At 49.2% G+C, this 23,023-nt stretch overlaps 9 protein-coding genes across 9 annotated transcripts; 2 read left to right on the forward strand and 7 right to left on the reverse strand.

The window, feature by feature from the left end:
* Nucleotides 1-288: 288 nt before the first annotated feature.
* Nucleotides 289-1,023, reverse strand: J4E82_010401 (uncharacterized protein; the record flags this gene model as incomplete). The annotated part of the gene is made up of 1 exon (XM_051736613.1): nt 289-1,023. One exon carries the CDS (start codon nt 1,021-1,023, stop codon nt 289-291), a length of 735 nt encoding a protein of 244 aa, XP_051583633.1.
* Nucleotides 1,024-4,197: 3,174 nt separating this feature from the next.
* On the forward strand, nt 4,198-5,413 carry J4E82_010402 (uncharacterized protein; the record flags this gene model as incomplete). The annotated part of the gene is made up of 3 exons (XM_051736614.1): nt 4,198-4,297; nt 4,352-4,956; nt 5,018-5,413. 3 exons carry the CDS (start codon nt 4,198-4,200, stop codon nt 5,411-5,413), a joined length of 1,101 nt encoding a protein of 366 aa, XP_051583634.1.
* A 2,110-nt stretch (nt 5,414-7,523) lies between these two features.
* Nucleotides 7,524-8,286, reverse strand: J4E82_010403 (uncharacterized protein; the record flags this gene model as incomplete). The annotated part of the gene is made up of 3 exons (XM_051736615.1): nt 7,524-7,616; nt 8,089-8,216; nt 8,283-8,286. 3 exons carry the CDS (start codon nt 8,284-8,286, stop codon nt 7,524-7,526), a joined length of 225 nt encoding a protein of 74 aa, XP_051583635.1.
* Nucleotides 8,287-13,519: 5,233 nt separating this feature from the next.
* J4E82_010404 (uncharacterized protein) lies at nt 13,520-13,990 on the forward strand (the record flags this gene model as incomplete). Its single annotated transcript, XM_051736616.1, has 1 exon — nt 13,520-13,990. The coding sequence occupies one exon, from the start codon at nt 13,520-13,522 to the stop codon at nt 13,988-13,990; it is 471 nt and encodes a 156-aa protein (XP_051583636.1).
* Nucleotides 13,991-14,472: 482 nt separating this feature from the next.
* Nucleotides 14,473-15,326, reverse strand: J4E82_010405 (uncharacterized protein; the record flags this gene model as incomplete). Its single annotated transcript, XM_051736617.1, has 2 exons — nt 14,473-15,138; nt 15,198-15,326. 2 exons carry the CDS (start codon nt 15,324-15,326, stop codon nt 14,473-14,475), a joined length of 795 nt encoding a protein of 264 aa, XP_051583637.1.
* A 424-nt stretch (nt 15,327-15,750) lies between these two features.
* On the reverse strand, nt 15,751-17,589 carry J4E82_010406 (uncharacterized protein; the record flags this gene model as incomplete). The annotated part of the gene is made up of 2 exons (XM_051736618.1): nt 15,751-16,866; nt 16,924-17,589. 2 exons carry the CDS (start codon nt 17,587-17,589, stop codon nt 15,751-15,753), a joined length of 1,782 nt encoding a protein of 593 aa, XP_051583638.1.
* Nucleotides 17,590-18,492: 903 nt separating this feature from the next.
* J4E82_010407 (uncharacterized protein) lies at nt 18,493-19,364 on the reverse strand (the record flags this gene model as incomplete). Its single annotated transcript, XM_051736619.1, has 3 exons — nt 18,493-18,610; nt 18,664-18,950; nt 19,035-19,364. The coding sequence occupies 3 exons, from the start codon at nt 19,362-19,364 to the stop codon at nt 18,493-18,495; spliced, it is 735 nt and encodes a 244-aa protein (XP_051583639.1).
* A 394-nt stretch (nt 19,365-19,758) lies between these two features.
* Nucleotides 19,759-20,738, reverse strand: J4E82_010408 (uncharacterized protein; the record flags this gene model as incomplete). Its single annotated transcript, XM_051736620.1, has 6 exons — nt 19,759-20,072; nt 20,119-20,227; nt 20,282-20,415; nt 20,466-20,519; nt 20,566-20,602; nt 20,655-20,738. The coding sequence occupies 6 exons, from the start codon at nt 20,736-20,738 to the stop codon at nt 19,759-19,761; spliced, it is 732 nt and encodes a 243-aa protein (XP_051583640.1).
* Nucleotides 20,739-22,136: 1,398 nt separating this feature from the next.
* J4E82_010409 (uncharacterized protein) lies at nt 22,137-22,760 on the reverse strand (the record flags this gene model as incomplete). The annotated part of the gene is made up of 2 exons (XM_051736621.1): nt 22,137-22,514; nt 22,621-22,760. Coding segments are annotated over 2 exons (518 nt in total), but the record flags the coding sequence as incomplete, so codon positions are not given.
* Between the last annotated feature and the right edge of the window lie 263 nt (nt 22,761-23,023).

Raw genomic sequence — 23,023 nt, forward strand, 5'->3', positions numbered from 1 at the left:
GCTTGCGCACGTGACTAAGATATCATCGAGGATTTGCCTACTAGGCTCCAGCCCATCACAAGGACAAGCACACCGCCATTCCCTTGCACCGAGGCTCGAGAGAGATTCAGCTGACGTGTTGGTCTTATAAGTATACAGCGTCTTGCGACTTCTAAGCTTCGCATTTGTCAACCAAAAGCCGAATGGTCCACATAGTGTTATTGGCGAGAGCCAATTCCTGCTATAAACGATATGCTCCCATGACTATGTTGAAAGAATGTGTGATCATATGAAGAGAAGCCAATGTCGCTACACCAAGTATTCCATGGCGATGCCGAGCCTGCTGTGCCACTTCTCCGGATCAGCATCAATTGGTATCATATCCGCAGCCTTGTTTGCAATACAAGCTTCGGCTAACGTCACCCTTCCATTGTCCACAAACCCAAACTTTTCATACATGTTAACAACGCCGGTGTTGTGACAATGTACGATCAGTCTTATGCGCGTGTGCACTTTATGTCCACATGCTTTTTCCATCTTGGTAGACGTGAGTTTTCCGAAATGGATTGCCGTCTCGGTAAGTCGTTTCGCAATACCGCAACCACGATACCCAGGTAGAGTAAATAGGCCGGTGAGTTGCCAGCGCGTCTCAGAGCCTTCGGGACCTGGTGCCGGTTGGCCGGACTCGGGGAAGATGTAGTTGTCCCGTGGGACTGGGCCAATTATGGTGAACATCCCTGCCCAGTCACCGTCTAGCAGCATCTTCAACTGGCTTGCTCTATCTTCCGATGCTTGCTTTGCTGTGTCCGTCGACATTGCGACGCAGATCAAAATCGATGTGCCCGGTTCGGTGATTCTCTCAACCCATGTTGATTGTGGGAGCTGTGACTCAATGTCCAACTCAGATGAGAACGCTTTAGGGTCCGTCTTAAGCGCATGGATCTTGAATTCGCGGAACTTCAAAGCTAGTCGTGCGAGTTGCTCGCTTCCAGAGCTCTTAGGTATGGATGTTGTTACGTAAACGAGGTCTTGATTGGTCGTCATAGTCGAATATATGTCCAGATTCTAGTTGTTTGAGCAGGTCCGTACTTGGCGAAGAGATATTTATACCATCGATTTTTACAACTCATAAAGATAGTGAGTTTTGGAATATGCTCCAGATGCACGCCGTTATCAGGTATCAGACATCGCATGTTGAGTTGCGATGACTCAGTCGGATTTTTACCAATGCACAATGCATGACGCTAACTCTTATCTAGCTATCACCGAGGCACGATTACTGATCTACCTCGATACAACTACCCGTGCCCGCGTGTGCGATGCGCGCATCCACGCAATGTGCAAACAATGTTAATGTCACCTTACTTCACTGCCTTATCAAGCGTCCTGTAGTGGTGTACCAAAAGGTTTTTTTATAGATTAAAATACTATTTGCGCATTATTACCTTAGTGCAACAACCTGTTACAGGTAACGCGAAGGATTCCTTCCTTGACGAGGGGTGGTGAGGTTGAAGATCAACCACGGCCTCGTTAAAAGACTGTAATCACCGCGGGGTGCAGAGGATTACGTGACCTAATTATTATAGCCTAACTCTGTCCCGTCAGCCATACGAGGTGAGTATAGCGATCACGTGCACTTATCTTCCCTGCCTGTCGACCCCGTAACATACTTACGACAGCCTTCATATAACTTAATTCTAGAGTAATAGAGACCGTAACCACAATCGATGTGTATAGTGCGCGTTTAACATCTTCATGTGCGAACTACGGAATCATAGGAACGAGTTCTCCGAAGAGATAGAAGTCCTGTGCTAAGGGCAAGATCTAGAATCTCAAAGCCCCTATTCATAAAACCTTCAACGATTAGCCAAACGGATTCGCGTTCCGGCCTATGTCCAGCCATAAGCTCAAACATCTCTCTCTCCTCAGCTTGTAGAGACATAATCAAGTCCCTCCATTCTCAGATTTCTTCGAAGCAATAGTATTTGTTTTCCGTGCCTGGGGCCAGAAACATCCCAAGACCCATTGAGATGGACCCCGCGAAAAGCTCAGCAAGGCTGCCAAGAATGACAAGATGAAGAGATTTAACGATAAACAGTCTGACAGTGAGTGAGAACAGGACAGTAAGGCTGTCAGCGAATCCGATTATAATAACTGGAATGACGTCGCTATGATTGCAATGGCTTTCTTGGTGTGGGGTTGTTCGACTTTCGAAGAGCTCAGCAATGTTGTGATCTCTACGCCTGGGTCTGACTTTTGAACCTGCAGATTCGGCAGCCATGTTGTTGTTTTCTGTCATCGATATGCTATAAATTGCAAAAGGATAGAGCAGTAGTTGAAAAAGAAGAGAGAAAATCTATCAAGACTTAAGGAGAGTAGAAAGCCCTTAGTAGGGAGGGGAGGGATATTTATAGTTAGACAGGGTCTGGCGAAAACGCATATCTCTTGTTACCAGCGATTTAATGGTATCAAGGCTGTCAGCTCACCACCAGTAGGGTCATCATAGGTAGCTGTCTCCAAGTTCTTCAACGGAATCGCCAGTAAGAAGCTACGTTCTGGCGACAAGTGGAGCCTTGTATTTCATCTGATTATTTGAGTGAGTTATCTGATCAAGTCAGCGAATGAGAACAAAGGCATTTCTCCGCATCGATGCTCGTGACGCGTGAGTAGCATACGTAAGTGATATTGTCAGGCAAATGGGATGAGCCAGAACTAGATGAATGACGCATATATACGCCAAGTAAATGGACAGTGTGTGGTCAATGGTCACGATATGTGGAGGGTACAGTAATTCAGCTCTTAAAGAGCCAGCGCGCATATCAAGCCTCCTGTTCTCACACACGAAGTCGAACACAAAGCTGTAAGGCTACCATAAACCTTTACTTCATTGCGATGTGTCAGTCTTATACTACTTGTATAGATATATACAAGACTAGTCACAGCTGTCGGATAGGCACGATGAATTCTTTGACTCAAGAATTGCAACTGGTCAGAGTCACCTAACGCACCACGCAGCCAGTCAGCTCATGCAACGCAAGGCACCTGCTTGATCTTGTGTTGAGCAATAATACAATCGAGGGAACGCGTTTCTCCTCGCATATCATTCGGCGATATTATGCTCTAGTTAACGTGACGTTGACATTGAAGAGTGATGCACGTAGCGGTGATGTCAATAGTTACCACTTTGATTGGCAATTTCAGGACAACGACTGGTCACCTGTGTCACGGCCCTCGCTAAACTCTATCGACGGTCCGTTAGCCGTCTAGAGGCAGTTAGTCTGAGCGAAGCTTGTGCTGTTCAAGCCTTCTCCAAGCACTTATCCAGGGATAGGTAGTCATGTTGGATGAACTATGGTTAAAGCATCCACTTAGCAGCACGAACGTGTATTATAGGTTAGAGTATCATCCTGCGCATACTCACCAATTTCCGGCACCCGTGTCGGCGACCATAAACTTTGCTAAATCTAGCTAAGCCTTTGTTGCAAGCTTTTGTTCAAAGACCTGGCATGGGCGGACGGATCAGGGGGACATCGTGGCAGCAAGATGTCATTGACTCGCTGTGATTGGCTGACTGCAGCCTTGACGCACGACACCCGATAGATCGTGTACGCTTGGGTGCCGTACCCGTCGGCCTGACTTTACCCCGCTACGCCACTACACCAAAACCATGTTGCGGCGACGATTGTACACTCAGCCTCAATACATGATACCAGTGCTAGATGTGGTACGCGTCACCCAGACAGGCGACAGTGTTCAAGCCAACATCTCTGATTCAATCAGCATGGAGGTAATTCCGACATACAAAACATAATCACTCTGGCTGTAATTGGCTAAGCTCTCTGATGCACTTGCGTGCTGTGAGTGAATACTGGATGGGCAGATATATGTCGGCTCCGTTCTTCTTTTCTGTCGTAAGCATATCATTCTCAAGCATCTTTTGTCGTCTGCAATTGACTAATCACGATGACGACTTCAAGAAATGCATTTCTTTTATGTTGCGGTTTGGGTGAGTATGACGATTTAGATCCTTCTATAGTTGCACTACAGGAGTAAATGCTAACAACAACATGTCATGCAGCTCTTTGCTATATCGATGCGTTCATAGCTGTGGTGCAGGCACAAGACGCTGCATATTCAACTTTTATATATCCCACCGACCATGGAAATCTCACATTTGCCTTGAGCGCTGCAGAATCGACTGGCGATGTCTACTTACACATGTCTGCACCAGCGATATACCAGTGGGTTGGTGTTGGTACAGGAAGCGAGATGGATGGCAGCGTCATGTGGATTGTGTATGAGAGCTCGGATAAGAACGGTCAGCGCTTCGGATTTCTTGCCCTTGTTGGCCTCATCATCTAACAATTATTAGGCGTGACACTTTCACCGCGAACTTCAGATGGTCACGTTGAGCCAAGCTTCGACAACAGCATCGACTGCGTGTTGGTTGAGGGAACTGATTATCACAACGGGATCTATCAGACTTCCGGCACCCACTACTACTCCGCCAACATTCGCTGCAAGAACGTCACTACGTTCGGAGACGGCGACGGGAAGCTCGAATTTAGCAACGCCAAACAGCCCTTCATTTACACATGGGGTCCTACCGACGACACAATCGCGAGCGCGTCAAAGTCTGCGCATATCAAGCGTCACGAGGCATATGGAAATTTCTGGATGGACATGACTAAAGCTACGTCTAACCAGACGAGTATGGTCAGCGTTCCAAACGGTGCAGTTCTCTCAACTACGAATAATGCCGGTGGAGACGAGAAGGCAGAAAGTGACGGCGATAAGGTCGGCCCAGCCCATGCAGTCATCATGATTGTTGCATTTTTGGTCATCTTCCCACTTGGAGCGGTTCTGCTTCGATTCCTCGAAAGTGTTAAGATACATGGCATTGTGCAGAGCGTAGGTGTAATCACTACCGTGGTTGGAGTGGGACTTGGAATTTATCTGAGCACAATGTACAATCACGTAAGCTTGCTCTTCGCTCACATGGCGTTGGATATCACGGACTAACACGAGATTATTTTAGTCGAAAGACTTCACATCAGGCCACCAAGTCTTCGGTCTTATCCTCTTCGCCTTGCTCTTCCTTCAATGGGGACTTGGACTCTACCATCATCTTCGGTTCCGCAAGTACCAAAGGCCTACAATTTACGGATATATTCACTTGATCGCTGGTCCAGCTATCGTCTTGGGTGGTATCATCAACGGATTCATCGGGTTCAACTTTAGTGGTGACCCGAGGAATAACATCTATTATGGTATCGCTGTGGCTATTATATTAGTCGTGGTTCTGGGATTGTTGTCATGGAAGAGATGGTCAAAGAGAAAGCAAGGCAAGATCGACAGGAGTACAGGACCGGACAGATCTAACAAAGACTCTTATGGACTTAATCTAGTTTCGGGATCGTACAATATGCATTAGAAGAAAGGATAAGCCTCTGTGGCGCCTAGTCACTCTCGCCGGATGAGGATGATGGCACGATATTGTATAATAATTATTGTTATCTCCCTAGAGATAGACTTAGAAACATTGCCTTACAGATGAGAATTGTTTAATTTCGATATCCAGGACTCGGATGCTGCTAATCTTTGCTTGTATCTGGATGGTTGGACATATGATTACTTCTCCCTTTCTACCCTATCTGAATTCCATCACGAACGTGATGAAGACGACAAGTGTCTCTCCGCACATGAAGTTCGTTTGCTTATATATCTCTTTCACCCTGGGCTGTATTTTCATCTTGGCAGAGATAACCCGTTAAGATGGTTTGCCAAGTGCGGGGCAACGGTGGTGCTACGTATTGAAGAAGCCGCGATGACTTCCACTGGAGCCACCAGTCATGCATACCCTGGCAATTGCTGTTCATTGAAAGAACTCTCTCGGGATCCCATCCTTGAGCGTAGCAGTGCTCGAATGACACCAGTCCAGTGCCATTAACAACATCTTTCATCATCTCCGGATACCCTTTGAAAAGGTAGCAGTAATAACTCCGATAGCCCGTCCCATTCCGTTGTGCAGATGAAGGTACGATACCGTGGCCTGACCATTGCTGTAACGCATCTTGCCAAATTGCATCTTCGATCAGCATGTCAAAGACTGGTTGTATGGCGTTTGTCTCACCTTCGAAGATGAGAGAGAATGACTTGATAGGCGTACCTATGGATGCGAGCGCTGAAGCTTCCATCAGCCATGGAACAACTGACCGGGTAACATCCATTCTTTCCATATCTTCCAGTGGTGTTCTCCCACGACCAAAGCTACAGCGATGCGTCTCGAGACGAGACAGCCGCTCTGAAGCCAGTACGGTATTCCATAGGTCTACGCGACGAACAATCCTGAGATTTGGATTCCCAACAGCGTACGGTATCAGGGCCCTAGCATGGCATTCGGAGTAAGCGATGCATGCATGTTTCTCATGTAGTTCGATATTGCGTATTTGAGCCCGATTTTGCCGTGAGAGAGAAAGGAGGAATCTCGCAGCTTGTGAGGCGGCGGATGTGTAGTATTTCGTGCTATCTCGAACTGGCTCACGGGCAGGCCAGGTCCCGCGGAGTGGCAATCGTTTCTCCAAGGCTGCGACCTCATGTTTACTTGGTAAACACCATGGTTTTGGGTGTGGGGAATACAGGTCTGTCATATCTTGGTCCTCCTTGAACTTGAAACTAAGCTGAGAGAGAGAGCTCTGCGAGTGACCTGACTAAAGACAGGGTTCTCTGCAACCCTCCATAGCAATTCAGCCACAGCTTCGCGATGAATGGACGGAGCCAAATCCCATTCCTCGAACCTATCCAGTTGTTCATAGTGTCTACACTTCTTTTCCGTTGTTGTTTGTAGATGGCGGATAAGGTTCTCGCTTTGAGGGAAAAGCTCGATAACCTTGTCGGCGACGAAGTTTGTTATGAAAGGCCGGGCGTGAGGCAGTATTGATATCCTTGCGATATAGATTTCTTCCAGCAGATGGCCGAAGTGTCGAGTTCTTGGAGTGCAACGGCCAGTGATCTGCGCCGTGTTGAAGTGAATTGCATTATTGTTGAATGCAACTCCTCGCATTTCGACAGCAATTGTCTTACATGTGTACATGAGGGATAAGTCGATATGCTCTCCGGACAAGCATCGCAGTCGTCCTGAATTGGAGTCGAAATAGTATCCTGCATCCTGAGATATGTAATAGTCATATATCACATCTCGGAGTTCGCGGGGAATTTGATGGAAAGACATCGAGAGTGTGATGCGGCAGGTATGTGGTCGATGTTACGTGAACGAATGTAGGATGACTCGCTCGGGTAGACTTAGCTTCGAGTCTAATTGCTCAAATCTTAATCCGCTGTCGATGTTCGAGGAACAAGTATCAAGATTATGGTGTTGGGGATCTCGGGATTTTATACAAATACCACCAGGCACCAATCTGACTAAGAAGCATGTGACCTGTCCGCTACTTTGGAAGACTGACTTTGGGCCATGGTTACATAGCCTGATGCGCAAGCTTTGAGTCAAGACAGTCACCGAGAACCATGTTTCATAGGCAGAGAAATTACAGAATGGTAAGGAAGAAGCGAGTGTTACGTGGTATCGGTTTCTTTGTTGAGCGTCTAAAGGCTTCTACTTTTGCAAGCATGCTGCCATTCTGTTATAATCCCGTGATTTTAGCTGTATTAAGCATTTTACCCATTGCTTGTAATCCATAACAAATCAATACTAGAAAGCAGTTTTCTTTTTCGTGCAGAATGTTGTCCTATATACATATATTAGTGGGAAGGTTGAGCAACACGCTGGGCAACTTACACGGCGATTCGAACTGAAGCTCTACATTGCATCTTTCGAATCTGCTGGTGGCGAACAGAGTTAGTGGAAAGAACTTCAATGCTCAGTTACCAGCGACTCACCGTGGTACTGTATCGCGTCATGAGTCGCCAGCGCGTCACGATTACACTACGGTCGCTGTCAGTGGACATACCGACGACAACTGCTCGATACGTACCGTGACCCGGCACCTACAACATTGCCCACAACGTTGTGCGGGTGTGAAAACCCCTCGAAATAGCTTTATGACATCAGCATTGGCTACTTGAATATAGGCAGCAACGATCAGGGCTTACCGTCGAGATTGGTTGTGTCACGTGTGTTCGGCTGCCTGTCTTGCCTGGGCTGATACCGTGGAACTGCTCAACATTAGTGCCGGCTGACCCAATTTTCTTTTGTGCCTTACCACGGGTGGGTTTGAAGACTGATGACGTTTGCGCATTCCTAGAACCCTTAGCCCCGACTTGACCAGCCGTCGCTCATAGCTTACCCATGGTTCCGTGGAGAGTCAACATTCCTCGATTTATCTAGAGCTGTTAGGACCCTCTGTTTAGAGGATTGTGTGTGTGGCTTACCATTGGTCGCGATCGCAGCTGTCTGGAAGGGGACTGTGGGAGACCTGGATCGTCAGACAGAATCGGGGACAAGGTAATTCGGAGCTTACCCTCGAGTGACTCCTGGCAAGTCTGTTAAACTCTATGGATTCGTCAGATCGCTCTTGGGTATGACTCTGTGTAGCATACCGAGAGGAGAGAGCTCATTGGACCACAGCGTCGTGATGTTGTCGTTGCTGGGTTGTGTTGGGGAGATGAACCATAACACCCTGTTGGAAAGTATCAGCGTGATGTCAAGAGATGTGGAGCTCAAGAGCAAGGCCACTCACTAGAGAGAGTCCGCAAAACCTCGTAATGCACTCATGTATCCGTTAGCTGAATGTCAAAGCGAAGCAATGATAGATGGTTGAAGAACGCGCTACTTACAGACTCAACGAGCAGACGCTCGAAAGCATATAACATACCTATGCCCCTGAAGACATTAGTAGACTTGCAGAGAACAAGGAGAGCATGTCCTACCCCGGGATTGTTGGCGCCGGATATCACCACCATACCCACAATCAATCCGCAATCACATCCGCAATCATGTGCTCAGTTGTCACTATCGTTTCGTCAGCATGGGATAGTCGAACCATTTCAGTTGCGAGAAGAACGTACACCGTCGCACCCAAGTCCACCCCTTCGGGACAGCCATCACCTGTCTTTGGTCAATCGATTATCATGAGCGATTCAGAGATGCAATGTTACCTGTAGCGATTTCCATCCCGATGCCGTCTTCGACATGGCAACAACACTTTGCTGGTACTTCATATACCTGGGGGTATGGGATACTGAGACAACGCCTCAAATCCACATTCGCCATATCCCAGACCCGCAGGAAAACCCGATGCCAGCGATCCCTAGTCACTCGTCAGTCGACATGTGTATGAAGTTTGTTTTGCAAGAAACATACTGCTTGGACTCCTGGCTTGCAAGCTTCTTCGTGCGTCGCTGCTGGCCAAAGCTGTTGAGGAAGAACGTGACTTGTCGCCTGCTGAGCAGCAGGAACGTAGTCGTCTGCGACGGGAGTTGTCATGCCTACAACTGTTAATAGATGCACAGATAAACCTCCCTGAGCGACTACGTACTTCTACGTGATGAAGTCAAGGACTGACGACCTGCAGCTGTGGGAGAAAGAATATCTCAAGAACGCCTGCACATCAGAGAAGGACGGCTCGTGGTTCTGGTCCTTCATGAATCTCCGGGACCTGGTCAGATATTTCCTCAATAACCCTTGAACGAAGCTGCTCCGCCGTCGCAAGTTCTTCTCATTCTCATCCTCATCCCCATCCTCGTCCTCCTCTTGAACGAACCGATCGAATGGACCGATTGCGCGCGCGCGCATACGAATTGAGAAAGCTTTGGAGATGGCTCACGTAGGCGAGTCGGATACAACCAACAAGTGGACGGCTGAAGGACGGAGACGGAAGGATGGATGCAGTATTGGGGACTGTCATGGTCGAGCTGTTGTCCGTCTGGGCGTGTCGGGAACGATGATGTACCTGATCTTGCAACGTAGTACCTACCGGAAAGAGACAGGCAGTACTCATGATGTTGATGTAGATGTGTTAGTAATGAAGTAATGTGGTATCGCACGCGATTCTGATAGTGCAATGTGAAAGGCCCAAGCTTCAAGCGCCAAGCGTCAAGCGCCACGCCTGGCATCGTCATCGTTCTCATGCAAAGAAATCAGTAGTGATAAAGCCGTGATAGACTTTCTGATCATACGTTCGAAATATTGGGGAGGCTGGTGGCACTGATGCAATTGACAGGGTCAAAGACGAATCCCACCACATTTGCCTGGCTCGCCTCCTCTCACAACTTACAGCCCACTAATCCCGAGGTGATTCCGTGCTTGGCAAGCCGTGATGCTCACCTCTTGACACAAGGTCACGTTATCGATCGTTCGTTGGGTACGTTACATGATCGTCAAGTAGTATCTATGTCAGGCTTCTGAGGTCAGTAGCTAGGTAGCGGTACTGTACTGCTACTTGCTGCTTTCAGGTCTCAAGAACTAGTAGGCGCGGCGCAGGTCTTGTATGGGTAATGCACTTTCTCTAATGAATGGATAGTCCTCGAATTCGCCCGTTGACGATGTGGTGTGACATTGATCCGTCCCTGTAACCCAAGCAGGTTTTATATACTTAGGTACTAAAGTGCATGCAAATAACGATCATACAATGGCCTATCAAGATCTTTTTTGCATGATAAACAACCAACACTTGGCTACAGTAGCCTGCAAGAGATTCTCATACCTGCACATCTAGTTTTTAAGGCTTCTTCACTTCCGAAGAAGGCGACTATCTTAGTAAACGTTTGCTAATAGCTCATGGTAGATTCGAGTAATAGTTTTAGGCTCAGCAACCCCAAGATAAAACAGTCACAAGATGTCACGGTTGTAATTTAGTGCCATACGCTTCCTATGAGTGCATCTCATTGCAAAAGCATAGTAGACCGTCTATAAGGCTCCTGGACATGCCATCATCTGTGTCGTACGTCGGGCTGATATGAGATTACTTGCAAGTTTTGACACGCGTGTAATCATCTGCGTTTCGTGAGGTATCCTCGGACGCCATGCTAACATCGCAAGGTCTAGCGGCTGCAAACTTGAACACAAGAGACAATAGAAGCGTCCAGAAAGATGGTAAAAATAGTCTCGTCCTCTAGCCTGCAATCTCAAGATGAATAAACTCCAATCTAGGTGCACTATATAAACGAGTGTCCAGGTGTTATAATGGATAATTTACGGTTGCAATCAATGAAACTTCCAAATGAGTATATATACAGCTGCATATAGTGAAGCCAAGTGTTTTGGAACACACTTCTACTGCGATACAATACAGTGTAACTCAACAGCGTTGTGCCTGCGTCTTATCACCAGCACGTCAATCAAATTAATAGAAAAGTCCCACCAATAATGTCAACGACAAAGCCGAGGGATATGATGCGCGTGTAACGATTCGCCCCGTCTCACTTTCGCACAGCTTTTACGCCTTATACTGACGCCAGTCTTGAAGCGACACCGTGGTCGTTCCATGATCCAAGCTCATCGTTGATAACGCTCTTGTTGATCGGTAACAGATATCTGACGCTCTGTAAAACTCACGGCCTCAGCATATCCAAGGGCGATATTTCTTCTTTCATAAACCCTGTTGGTAGAACGTCCCAAGATCTGCATAGCGCAGAATGGGTACACTGTTCACACCCACACTGCACGGATGGAATATCGCGATCATCCCGTGAAGCGGACAACACCTTGATTGCAGCAGTCCGGGTAAAGATCGGAAAGCGTTGATGATCATTGGTTCCAGTCTTTCGAAGATCCTCAGGCTTGGCATCGACAAACCCACACCCAGGCCGAACGCCAGGATTGCCCGTTGTCCCGTTCCGCGGTTGCGTTCGTGGAACATGGTACCGATTCCCAGCCACCAGTCTCCCCATCCCTTCTTCCCAAACACTGCTGTATCACATCTACAATTCCTCAACCGCAACGCGACACAAATGTTTGTGCGGCCTTGCAGCACGATGGTGACTACGACTACGATCATAGCGCAGTTGCATAGCTTCCATAAGCTTCCTCGGAGCTGCGTGATTAGACCTACGAAAAAGATCTACCACCGAAGTTGCTTTGGTACATACGTACCGATGCTTTCATTTCTCCCTTCAGGTTCCAAGGGTAGACTGGCCAGGTGACTACGTGGGTAACCTTACCTAGTGAGACTCTATAGCGCAACCTTTTCAAAATTTGGAAGCTGAGTTTCAGGTATTGAGCTAGATATGCGCTGTGCATTGGATTGTATGTTTGTTGACAGTACCCATGGTAGTCAGATACTCGATGCTGAGGGATTGTAGCCAGTGAGCGTCTTTCCACAAGGACGCCGTTCCGTGGTACGTATTTCGCGACGCCTGGTACATGCCCACATTCACGTGAGCCGGTTGCTGCCTCCGGATCCTTCAAGTAGAAAAGGCCGCCTGTTTGCCGCATACTTTCCAACACACTTTTTCATCTCGACCCGCCGTCCCCTAACTATCATCGCGGTATCACGACAACCATGGCAGACTTCTACAGCCTTCCTCGCGAGCTTCAGAATCATATCTACAAATTCTACTTTGAGGTAGAGGGCGGTTATACATACAACTTCTCCACTGGAAAACTCACGTCTGCAAGCGGCCAACCCATCTAATTAGCTCTCAGGTCCGTAAGCAGATTCTTCCGAAACGAAACGTGCGGACTAGCACTGGGGCTCAATACGCTTCACTTTCCATCGAATACAACCATTCACTTCAAAGGAGAGCTGGCCACCTCAATGGTCTCCTGATCAGACTGGAACAGTTGGAGGCTCGCTACTTAGTATGGAGAGTCAGTAGGGCAGGTCTCTTTGACGATACAGTATATGCCCATGTCGAAGCGCGGCATCCCCAATATACATCGCTGATCCGAAAATTAGAACAAGGACGTGTTTACGACATCTCACTCAGCAAATATTGGAAGGACACGCCTTCAAAGACGCGTCAATTTGTCACGTCTACACTCGCCGCTGTCGCAGCGCATCCAAAATTCTTCAAATTGACAGAAAACTCGCCCAGGTGGACGCCAAAGGAAAGCGGATATGATGATCCCAGAGAGGTAATAGTGTACAACTACATGCCATGGAAGATACCAACTGAAGAGGATATCATGGCTATGAAGCATGTTCTAGGACCTGAGAACGGAGTCGACGACATAAACCGGAATGACATTCGCTATCGTGATCGCTTCAAATACCGATTCTCGGCAGCAAGTGTAGCAATATCCATCCTGAATTCTATGTCTCGATTTGCGCAACTTCAAATCCGCAAGATTGTAATACATGAAGAGAACAGGGCCGTGGCTTGGCCCCAGTGTCACGCGCAAGGCTTTATCCCGTTCTGTCAACGCAACCCAAAGCTACGAATCGAGCGAGTCGATCTCTGGAAGGCGACACTACCAGCCGCATCGGGCTTGTTGATAGACAACGAAAACCCGCCACCTTACCATTGGGGGGGAAAGGCGTGCGATTGTGCGCAGGCCGACTCGATCACGTCGGGGATTCACGACGAATAGGGCTGCATCGCCAGCTGGATCATGGAAGTGATGTCCCTACATTCCCTTGGGATGCCACCTCAATCCTTCCGCATGGTCATCGATGGTGATCTTACTCCGACACAATCGACACGCATCTTTGATGTGGCCAAACGCGATGCTGCATGGCAAATCGCCTTTGAAGCGTGCTTGTCTGACCGTAGGATCTGGCAAGCCCCTCTAGATTGGTGGAAGATAAGGCCTAACAGCGCGTATATCATGGATGGTTTCCCGGAAGCTTTACGCGCCATGACAAATTGCCAATCGCCAGTCAGTTGCAACTTTGACATTGGCCAAATGCCGGATACAGAGTCGCTCGTAAGTCAGGGCCGCAAATGGACGTTGGAAGAGTGGGAGAAGAACTGGAGGGCTTCTATGCCTGCTAATATCGACACCGAGGTGCCCTCGTGCAGCTGGCTCGATCTCCAGCGCGAGAACACACTGTTTTGCATGGGAAACGTACGTGCGCATGTGATTATGCACATAGAATGTCTGGTTATTTGATACAAAATATGATCACAAACGTCTCTACACCTAGAATTCGGTATCAACAACCAATGACATTTCCATTGCCGCGTCGCTCTCACGCGTCAAGCGGCTTTTCTCGCGCAAGATAAAAGCAGAAAAGCATCGATCGAACGCTTTATTGAGTCGTGATTACTAGAGAAACGCGTTCACAGTGTAAACAGTTCTATTGTTACTCATACTATGAACTTTGCGTGATGCCTGTTCTTTACCCGACCTACCTAGGTAGCGTCAATATCACATATAGACAAGAGCGTTTCTGGGTACTGAGGTCTAGTGGTAAGCAGAGATAGAGGCTTTGTCGCATATCAAGGGGGTGTGGTCGGCGGTAGTCTTTTATCAAGCGCCATGTCACTTCGTGTTGTCGTGCTACACAGCAGAAACCCCGTAATTTAAGACAAAGCTAGACATCTGCATTCGTGAGGCTCTGGTAAAAACGGCAGCGGCAGCCTTGGATACTGCTACAACATCATGAAACCACCTGAAGCCGATATCGTTTGTCCCGAGATCCACTTTGAGTCTTCACTTGCTATCCAGCATACAACCTGCGCGATATCATCTGCAGTTCCCACACGATGCTCTACTGCCGTGCCTTTCAACACATAATCTCTCGATTCTTCTGGAAGGTTTTCCAGCATGTCTGACTCTACCGAGCCAGGAGAAACACAGTTAACAGTATGGCCCTCATCTCCTAGTTCATGTGCAAGACTTCTTGTCAAGCCTTCGACGGCTGCTTTCGACGCGGCATAGATGGAAAGGTTGGGTGGGCCGGCGCGCGAACCAGCGGATGATATGTTAATGATTCGTCCAGGTTTACGAAGATGAGGAACCACAGCCTTAGTCAAAAATAGTGGTACGCGAACATTGATGTCGAACATTCCCGTGTAGTCTTCAAGGGTTGTCCCCCCAATGGGATTTGCCCAAAGTACACCGGCATTGTTGATCAGGACGTCAATCTTGTCGCCGAATGCTTCCCTGGTTGACGCAACGATAGCTGTAGGAGCCTCAAGTTCTTTGAGATCTGCTCGGATGATGTGTGCTTTGCTACCATTTTTTAAAGCTGATATGTCGGACGCGATCGTCTTGGCCTTTTCCTCACTACTGGGGGATGTGTAAACAAGCGCGACCTGTTTGCATTGTTAGAGTTACGGCAGCTTCTTCACTCTTGACATTAGGAGACACTTACCTTTGCGCCTCTACGCGCCAATTCTAGTGCTATACCAGCTCCAATTCCCCGGGAAGCACCAGTAATGATGGCGACCTTTCCTTGCAAGGTGAGAGGAGTAGAGCGAGTGGAACTGAGTGTAGCGGACATGATGAATGTATGATGCTTGTGAGACAGATAACGGCGTGTTGTTCCAAGTATTATTTGCCCCCATCTCTCTTCTTATACTGTTTCCGCTGTACGTCACTCATCCTTGAATGGATTTAGGAGTCGGATTTACAACACCATATGGTTTTAACTACTCCCGTTTGACGTAATAAGGCGTGAGCACTATTAACGCGTTACTGACACCCGGAGCTTTGATATCGGACCGTTTAAGCACCCTTACCTTTGCAGGTATTTTTGTCAGCCAGTTGCATCAATGCACGGATCCGTGGCGCCCAGGCGGAGTAATATCTGAGCACGTGAGCATACCTTAACGTTATGGTATATTAGGATTCCAAACGGTCTTTTTTATCCACCTAAAGAAGTAGTGATCAATTGCTGCAGCTGTCTGAACAACCTGCCTTCCCATCTACGACCCACCAAAACCTTTCTCCAAGCCCCTTAGCCAAACCCCGGCCGCATACGCCCCCGGATCGGGGATCTTACTTCTCTCGCTCCCATCCTCACTAATATATGTCGCCCGCCCGAACTTGGCTTTCATATCCTTTGTACTGTCCGCCTTCTTCTCCGCCACATCCACACTCTTACTCAAATCCTTGCTCTCAGCCAATGTGTTGATGAAAGGAATCAACACGTCCATGACCGTTCTGTCGCCCTCCCGTGCACTAGTATAGTTCTTCAGGTTCTCGAGCGCAATCGATGCGGAAGACGCCAGCGTCGAGATATCCAGTGGTGCGTTTTGTGATAGAGTGGCTTTTGACAGCGCGTTTGTGAAGGCGGTGACGAGGATAGACAGAATGGCACCGAGAGAGCCGCCGACATCTTCGACGTTCTCGCTTATGCTTTCTAGCAAGGCGAGGATGGGTGGCGGGTTACTTTCCACGGCGTCGATATTGGCGAGGATGGACTTGCATACTCCGGCCACAGCTTCTCCGCAGTCACCGTCGCCCATCTGTAAGTCGTATTGTGTGATTGTGGGTTCTGCTTCTAGCACTGCTTTGCATGCTGTGCGGAGAGCGGGGATGAAAGAGGGTGGTGTAGCGGGTCCCTTGTGGAGCGCGGATTTGTCGGCTGCAGCGGCGTTGGCTTTGTTGCGTAGCTCCTCTGTTTCCTTGTTGACTTTGAGGGGCTGGTAACCGTTCTTTGGCCAGGCCGGAGCGTTTGTAGGTGCGTCTAGCAGTTCCATGACATCTTCGTCTTTGAGATCCATGGCCTTTGCCATGCCGCTCATGTTGCCGAGTGTTATGCTGAAGCCCTGGGCGTTAAGGGAGGTTTCTAGTACGCCAGCATAGATGCGTGTTGGTACGATCTTCCAGTCGCGCTTCAAGGCTATCAGAGCGAGATTCACCAAGGCATCAAATTCGAGGTTTGAGAGGCCACCGAAGTTGTTGACGAGCATGACGACGTTATCGTTGGGGTTGAAGGTGACGAATGCGCGGTCGGAGTCGGATGGATCGAGGAGGTAGCGAAGCATCTCTTTGATGACATCTTCAGGGCTAGGCATTGGGGAGATGGTTCGTAAACCCTAGCATCAATCAGCCTGTGATACTTGTATAGCTCGAATCGAGTCGAAGGGACTTACAGGCTCGTTATGAATACCCATACCAACTACACAAGCATCATCCTGCACACTCTCAAACGCGTCTCGTCCTGGAACATGGCAATGATCGAGACTCGTCCCGATAGTGACCAATTGCGAGTTACCCAACTCGCCAATCTTCCTACACCTTTCAAAAGCCCAGCCTTTCTGTGATGCGGCGCCAGCAAGCTTGATAACTAGCAAGTTGCCAGCCAAACCCCTCCTTCCAACCTTGCCACTCTTTTCGCGACCCAGAGCGGCGTCTTCTGCCATGCATACAACGTCGACTTTGTATCCTAATGCCTGGCCCTTCTCTCTAGCAAGACCAAAATGTAGCATATCTCCCGTATAGTTCGTTATACATAGAATAACGCCCTCGTTACTCGGCACATTCCGTATTCCAGCCATGATCTGCTTGGTGCTGGGAGAAGCGAAGATGTCACCGCATACAGCAGCTGACAACATGCCATCGCCGACGAAGCCAGACCACGCCGGCTCATGGCCTGAGCCACCACCAGATATGATAGTGACCTGGTCCGGAGGGTGTGAGAGATTGTAAACGACTCGGTTGGCCTCGTCGAGCGCCATGTGGGAGTTGCGTGTGCATAGCGAGCGGAGATTATGGAGGACCACGCCTTCGGGATTGGGGAAGAAATGTTTTCTAGACATCTTGACGACGCGCCCGAATGTGTATGACGTAAAGATCTGAGGTTGTCAGCGAGTGAGACCCATGCCGTATACTATTTGGCAGTTGTAGTCTGGAATGGTAGCTGAAGGAACAACATACCTCAAATATGTCGAACACACAAAGATATACACGGCTCAGAATTCTGGGGATGAAAACAAGAGACCAAGCCACGCGACATACCATCAATTCAGCCGGCCATCGTGCCTTTTAAACAATCCCCCGCATCCCCCGCCTCGATCAACATTATGACCCCGGACCCCGCTCGTGGCACCCCATCACGCCCGTCAAGTCATTTTTTCGGTCCTCATACGCGTCTAATGGCACGTTTACGCGCTCAGATTAACCCGAAGCTTCGTCAACCTAGATTTCGCAGCTTGGGTATACTGCATTCAGTCAAGTGGAATACAGGTGGGTTACTGGAACCTGGGGAGATTGATGTGTTTGCGCCGGGATTGCTGCTTTGGGAATGCCGGGTGGAAGCTCGGCCTTGGTGGAGGAAGCTCGCATCGGTCGAAGCTCCGAGAGCTACGAAATGTTACGCCTCGCCTCGAGGCGCTATCAGCACCTACAGTGTCCACATTTCACCTTTTTGGAGCAGGCAACTGCGATCGACTTTGTAAACTTCAATGATTTTGGCGCGATTCTGGAAATAACTGTTTGATCTGGGCGAGCTGACCCTATTGACGTCGTAACGATAGGTAGCTGGGCCTGATCGCTCGCCATCGCGTCTGCAATTTGGAAGGCCTCTTTTGCGAAAGTACAAAACCATTACCATCTGTTTGGGTGCCACGGTCACAACGACTTATCATGTCCTGCATACCATCCAGAAGCCTGGGAAACCTATGAAGCAACACAAGAGCATAACCCTTCGTGATCCGAAGCACCTAATCAAACATGATCTTGGTACCCTTCAGGAGCGTGCCACCGAGCAGTTTGCCGACTGCATATCCGATGTAAGCGCCTGTAACAATGGTGACGGGCCATTTTTGCCATTCGCGGTCCCTTGTAGTCGGTTAGCTATGTTTTCCGGTGTCGACATGTGTAGAAGTACTCACCAGTCCAATGGAATAGGCACAGCGCCCAGCCATGCACCAAGCACAGTGCCAATCAATCCTCCGTAGACTTCGTCAATCGGCAGAAGCAGCGCGACAATCTGCCTCCAGGTCTCGCCGTCTACACCGTGTACGTATACCAAGGGAAGTGTACTGAGAAGCGCAATGTGAGCGCCGCAAAGGAGAGTATGCCAGTAATGCGAGGAGACGGGCGCGCCGAAGAGGACGAGGGTAGCGGTCAGGAGCGGGGTTGCAGCGATCAGGGCAAGAAGGAGGGATAGGAATGCCGGCTGTATCGTTTGTCAGTCTTGCTTTCTCGAATATCGGCCGTGGCAGGCTTAGTGTAGGGTGTAAAAGTCGTAGAGTACACGTACCACAAGCTTCGAGTTACCCCCTTGCTCCGGCTTGCCAGGAGCCTTGGCTTTCTTCTCGGTGGGCTTCTTGGGTGCGCCTCCAGTTGGTGGTAGGCATACAGCCACGAACGCTATCTGTAGCACGGCGAGGTACGGAAGGGTGCTAAAGAGCGTCGATACCGGGTCGGCAACCAATGCATTGAACTTGAGGCCATAGACGGAAAGGACAAGAAGCGGGTGAATGTGCATGTAGGTGCGTGCCAAGTCATTCTTCAATGGCTCGATTGGCGGTGCGGTAGAAGGTTGGACCTTGGATGTCGCGTTTGCGTTGATGACAGTCGTGCTGGCCATGTTTGCGAATGAAAGAAGAGGATTGGCGGTGTGCGGCGTTGTCAGTACGATGCGGATGTCAACTAGCAGGGCAAGGCTTTACGATGGGCGTCTAAAGGAGCGGAAGTGGCGCCTGGCCTGTTGGGTTGGTGCAATCGCGGTGGTTGCGGAGGGATGTCGCGGGTCGGAAACTTTCGTGATGTTGTCCGTGCTGCGCGCTCATTGGACACATGTCACATCACCACTCGAGCACCTCCATGGTTTGTAGCAAGGACTACAAGCGTTTGGGGAAGAACAGATTACTAGTCTTGTATGTAGATTCCCGTTGTTCGCTTCGGCTTCTGAATTCCATGAGACGAGTATCTACTTCGTGACGATGGACGCAGCGCTCCTACTGCAACACCCTGCGGTCCTCTCACTGCTTCTGCTCTGCTTTCTTAGGTAGCAAGTTCCTCAACGACAGATCGTAGACTACATCCTCGACATCTTTGACCCTGTACTTCAGACCATCGCTACGGCGGCGCAGACTGTCATTCTTGAGGTTGAGGATCTGGAAACCCGCGTGCAGATCCTTGACGAACTGGTTGATGAGAAGCGGACGCTCGTAATCACCCAGCGTGACGGCGTTACGTGCAAGGCGTGTCAATTCCTCAACCAGCGTCATAAGAGAATGAAGGTACTCTTCGAGCGAGAGATGGAACTCATCGCGGTCCTTGAGGTTCACGGGAACTGACCGCGTTAGCCGTGCGTATATGAAGCGGGATTTTGAGCATACTCTTGAAGATCTCGCCGAGCTCCTCGATGGTCAACAGACGGCCGCATTGTACTTCACCGCCATCATACTTGAAGCCGCCGAGCCAGCCCCAGAACAAAGCACTCTCACACTGTTATGTTGTCAGCTTCGTCGTCACGGGTCTTGGGTGCCTGGTGGGCTTTACCGCGCCCTGCATCTGACGACTCCACATGTTGTTGAACTTGTAGTACGGCATCTTTGACGCAGCCTGCGACAGCTGGCCGACAGTGGCGATTACATTGTCAATCGGTTCCTGAGAAGCCTTGAGAATATCGGGTACTGTGTTCATATTAGGCGTGATATTGCTGGACCTGCGACATACCACTCACGCTCGTTCACCGGTGTCGAATGGGCTCTTGACAGCACAAACGAGACATTGCGGTCTGGGATCTATTAGAAAAGCCTATGCACTGATTTCAAGGTGCCTACTGTGCTTCTCGAGTGCCTGTATGATGTCGCGCAGCTCCTGTCGCGTTGTGAGTACGCTGTCACGTGCAGCTCTATCAGGCGTCACTCACATCCCGAACGGCGGTGTCTTCGTCTACGCGCGCCTGGAGATCCTGGAAGATGGCCGGGTTGACCATGCCTGACTTGGATGCCATTTTGAAGTGTGAATAGATGTAGAGATGTTGTTGCGAAGAAGATTGTGTAGGTGATGTCGTTGTTTGTTCGTCACGACAAGCTACGAAATTTCGGCCTCTCACTGTTCACCACGCAAAGTTGCCGCTGTCTCACTACAAGTGCACATTTCGGACTCCGGGTCGCTCAGAAAATATTTACAGAACAAAAGAGCAGAGCTTTACGTCTCATGAGCCAATTATCCTTGCGTCATGGTATGGCCCATATAGAGAGCAGCGGCGGTGCATATACGCGCCACCGACCCAGCTACACAGGAACGCGGCTTCATTTGATAAGACCGCAAGCTATACACAAAGCCATACATCTGAGCTGGACTTCTACATTACTTGCTACCGAGACATGGTTCATAGTTACAATGCATATCAGTATTGCTGCCTGCACCACGTGACCAGAGGTACTGACCGGCTCAAACATCACATAAAGGAACTTCTTCCTCAAGGTTCTCGCAAGCGAAAACACTCAATGAAAAGGTAGGTTCGCGTCTGCCAGAAGTAGTGTGATACTGGCGACACTGTGCCAGGGAAGATGAGCAAGCCCAGAGCCTCTCCGGCTGATTTCAAAAATAAGGATAATCTTGAATTTTCCCGTAGGAAAGTTTCAGAGATTAAACTGAAAAGAACAGATACTACACTTGATCTAAGCCAAAAGGCAAAGAGAGCTAAGGAACAGAACAGGAGGACGAGGGAGCGCGGTATTATATAGGCATTGTGGCCTTGGCGCGCTAGTGATCCCGTGACCTCGCGTAGCGTCGCACGGCTCTCATGTGTGGGGCTTTTCGGCAGAATCTCGGGGTCCAAGCTTTATCCATCAGACAGTGCTGGCTAATGAAGCACGACACATTGTGTCTGCCTAGTTGAACACTTCTAGCAATATTTTCACCCAGATTCACGGAGAACATCCAGCGGTAGTATCGCGGATTGGATTCATTACATGTCAGCAGGACACCCACCGAGGCATTCACAAGGATACTTGGAGGCAAAAGGGACTGGCAAGGCAATCGCTTCCACGTTGGAGTTGTTAGTGAGGATTGTTGTGGGCAGTCGCGATCCCTCCTGCTCCTCCTATAGGCTTTGTGCTCATATCAACGATGACGTTATGCATGTGCATTGCGAGATGTGATGAATTTATGTTCAGTTGTCCTGTGCGCTGATACCAAAGAGATAGAAACAGTGTGCATTAACGACGGGTACACCTTCTCACCGTTCAAGCGGGAGTCACACCACAACATCGTGCGCGCAACACCTTACTGAGCTGCTCTTTCATGTCGTGATGCTGGAACGCGATTTGAAATGACTGGATCCAAGTAACAGACCAGCTCGACTTCTGCTTTCCTGCCACGACGCGCCTTATTCGTCCTTCTCCTACCTCGGTCCCTTCATAAGAACTGGTCTACCATGGATCATTTGGTACCTTATCCTCAGCTTGACGATGCGACGCTGCTTCTGGGCCGCAGCCCTGGCACGAGTTTGGCGGAGATCGACCTGCACGGGCTTAACCACTGCCGGCTTCATACTGACAGCAATACCCAGCGCCTCCGCTGCGGCCAGCTCACGAGCATGAAACTCACAGTTCAAGAATCTCGCCTCGTCGCGGAACCAGTGGAAGCTTTGCGCAAAGCCGGCCTGTTCCGTCGTTATGTATTGCCGTCCCTCGATGAGTGAAGTTCCGCCGTATAGTAGTTGAGTCGCCCAGCTACTGTCGTCGCCAGAGATGTCAACAATCAAGCCAATCAAGCTGAGCTAGCCTCATATAGTAAGCTACTAACCTATCCAAGCTAGCCACCTACTATATAAGGCTAGCTCAGCTTGATTGGCTTGATTGTTGACATCTCTGGTCGTCGCGTACGATCATCATGTTCAGCGCGTATATGTTGATGTCTTCTGCTTTGATCAGTCCGTCGACTCTCAACGGATTTGTCGCGTGACGTAGTCGCGGACTTATGGCGTAGAGGAAGAGAGGGCTGCGCAAGAGGAAGCAAAGGTCGTCTTCAGCCGCTGTTAGTAGCCATACAAGTATACGGACATGCCCACTCACCCAGAAGCTGCTTTCGATTGTATGATGGCAATCTGCCTGGTAACTTATCGAGCAAACCCTGGAGATGGTTACGCAATAGATCTCCTAGGCAGAGTTGCTATCAGTCAATCAGTCAGTTGTCAGTTCATCTTTGCGGTTCAAACTGTCAGTCTGGAGGTAGTGAACTGACCTGATTGACTGCCAAGACATTTTTTAGAATCGCGAACTGAGACTG

Source organism: Alternaria postmessia (genome assembly GCF_024291825.1).
Source record: "Alternaria postmessia strain BMP 2775 chromosome Unknown scaffold_123, whole genome shotgun sequence".
NCBI lineage: Eukaryota > Fungi > Ascomycota > Dothideomycetes > Pleosporales > Pleosporaceae > Alternaria > Alternaria postmessia.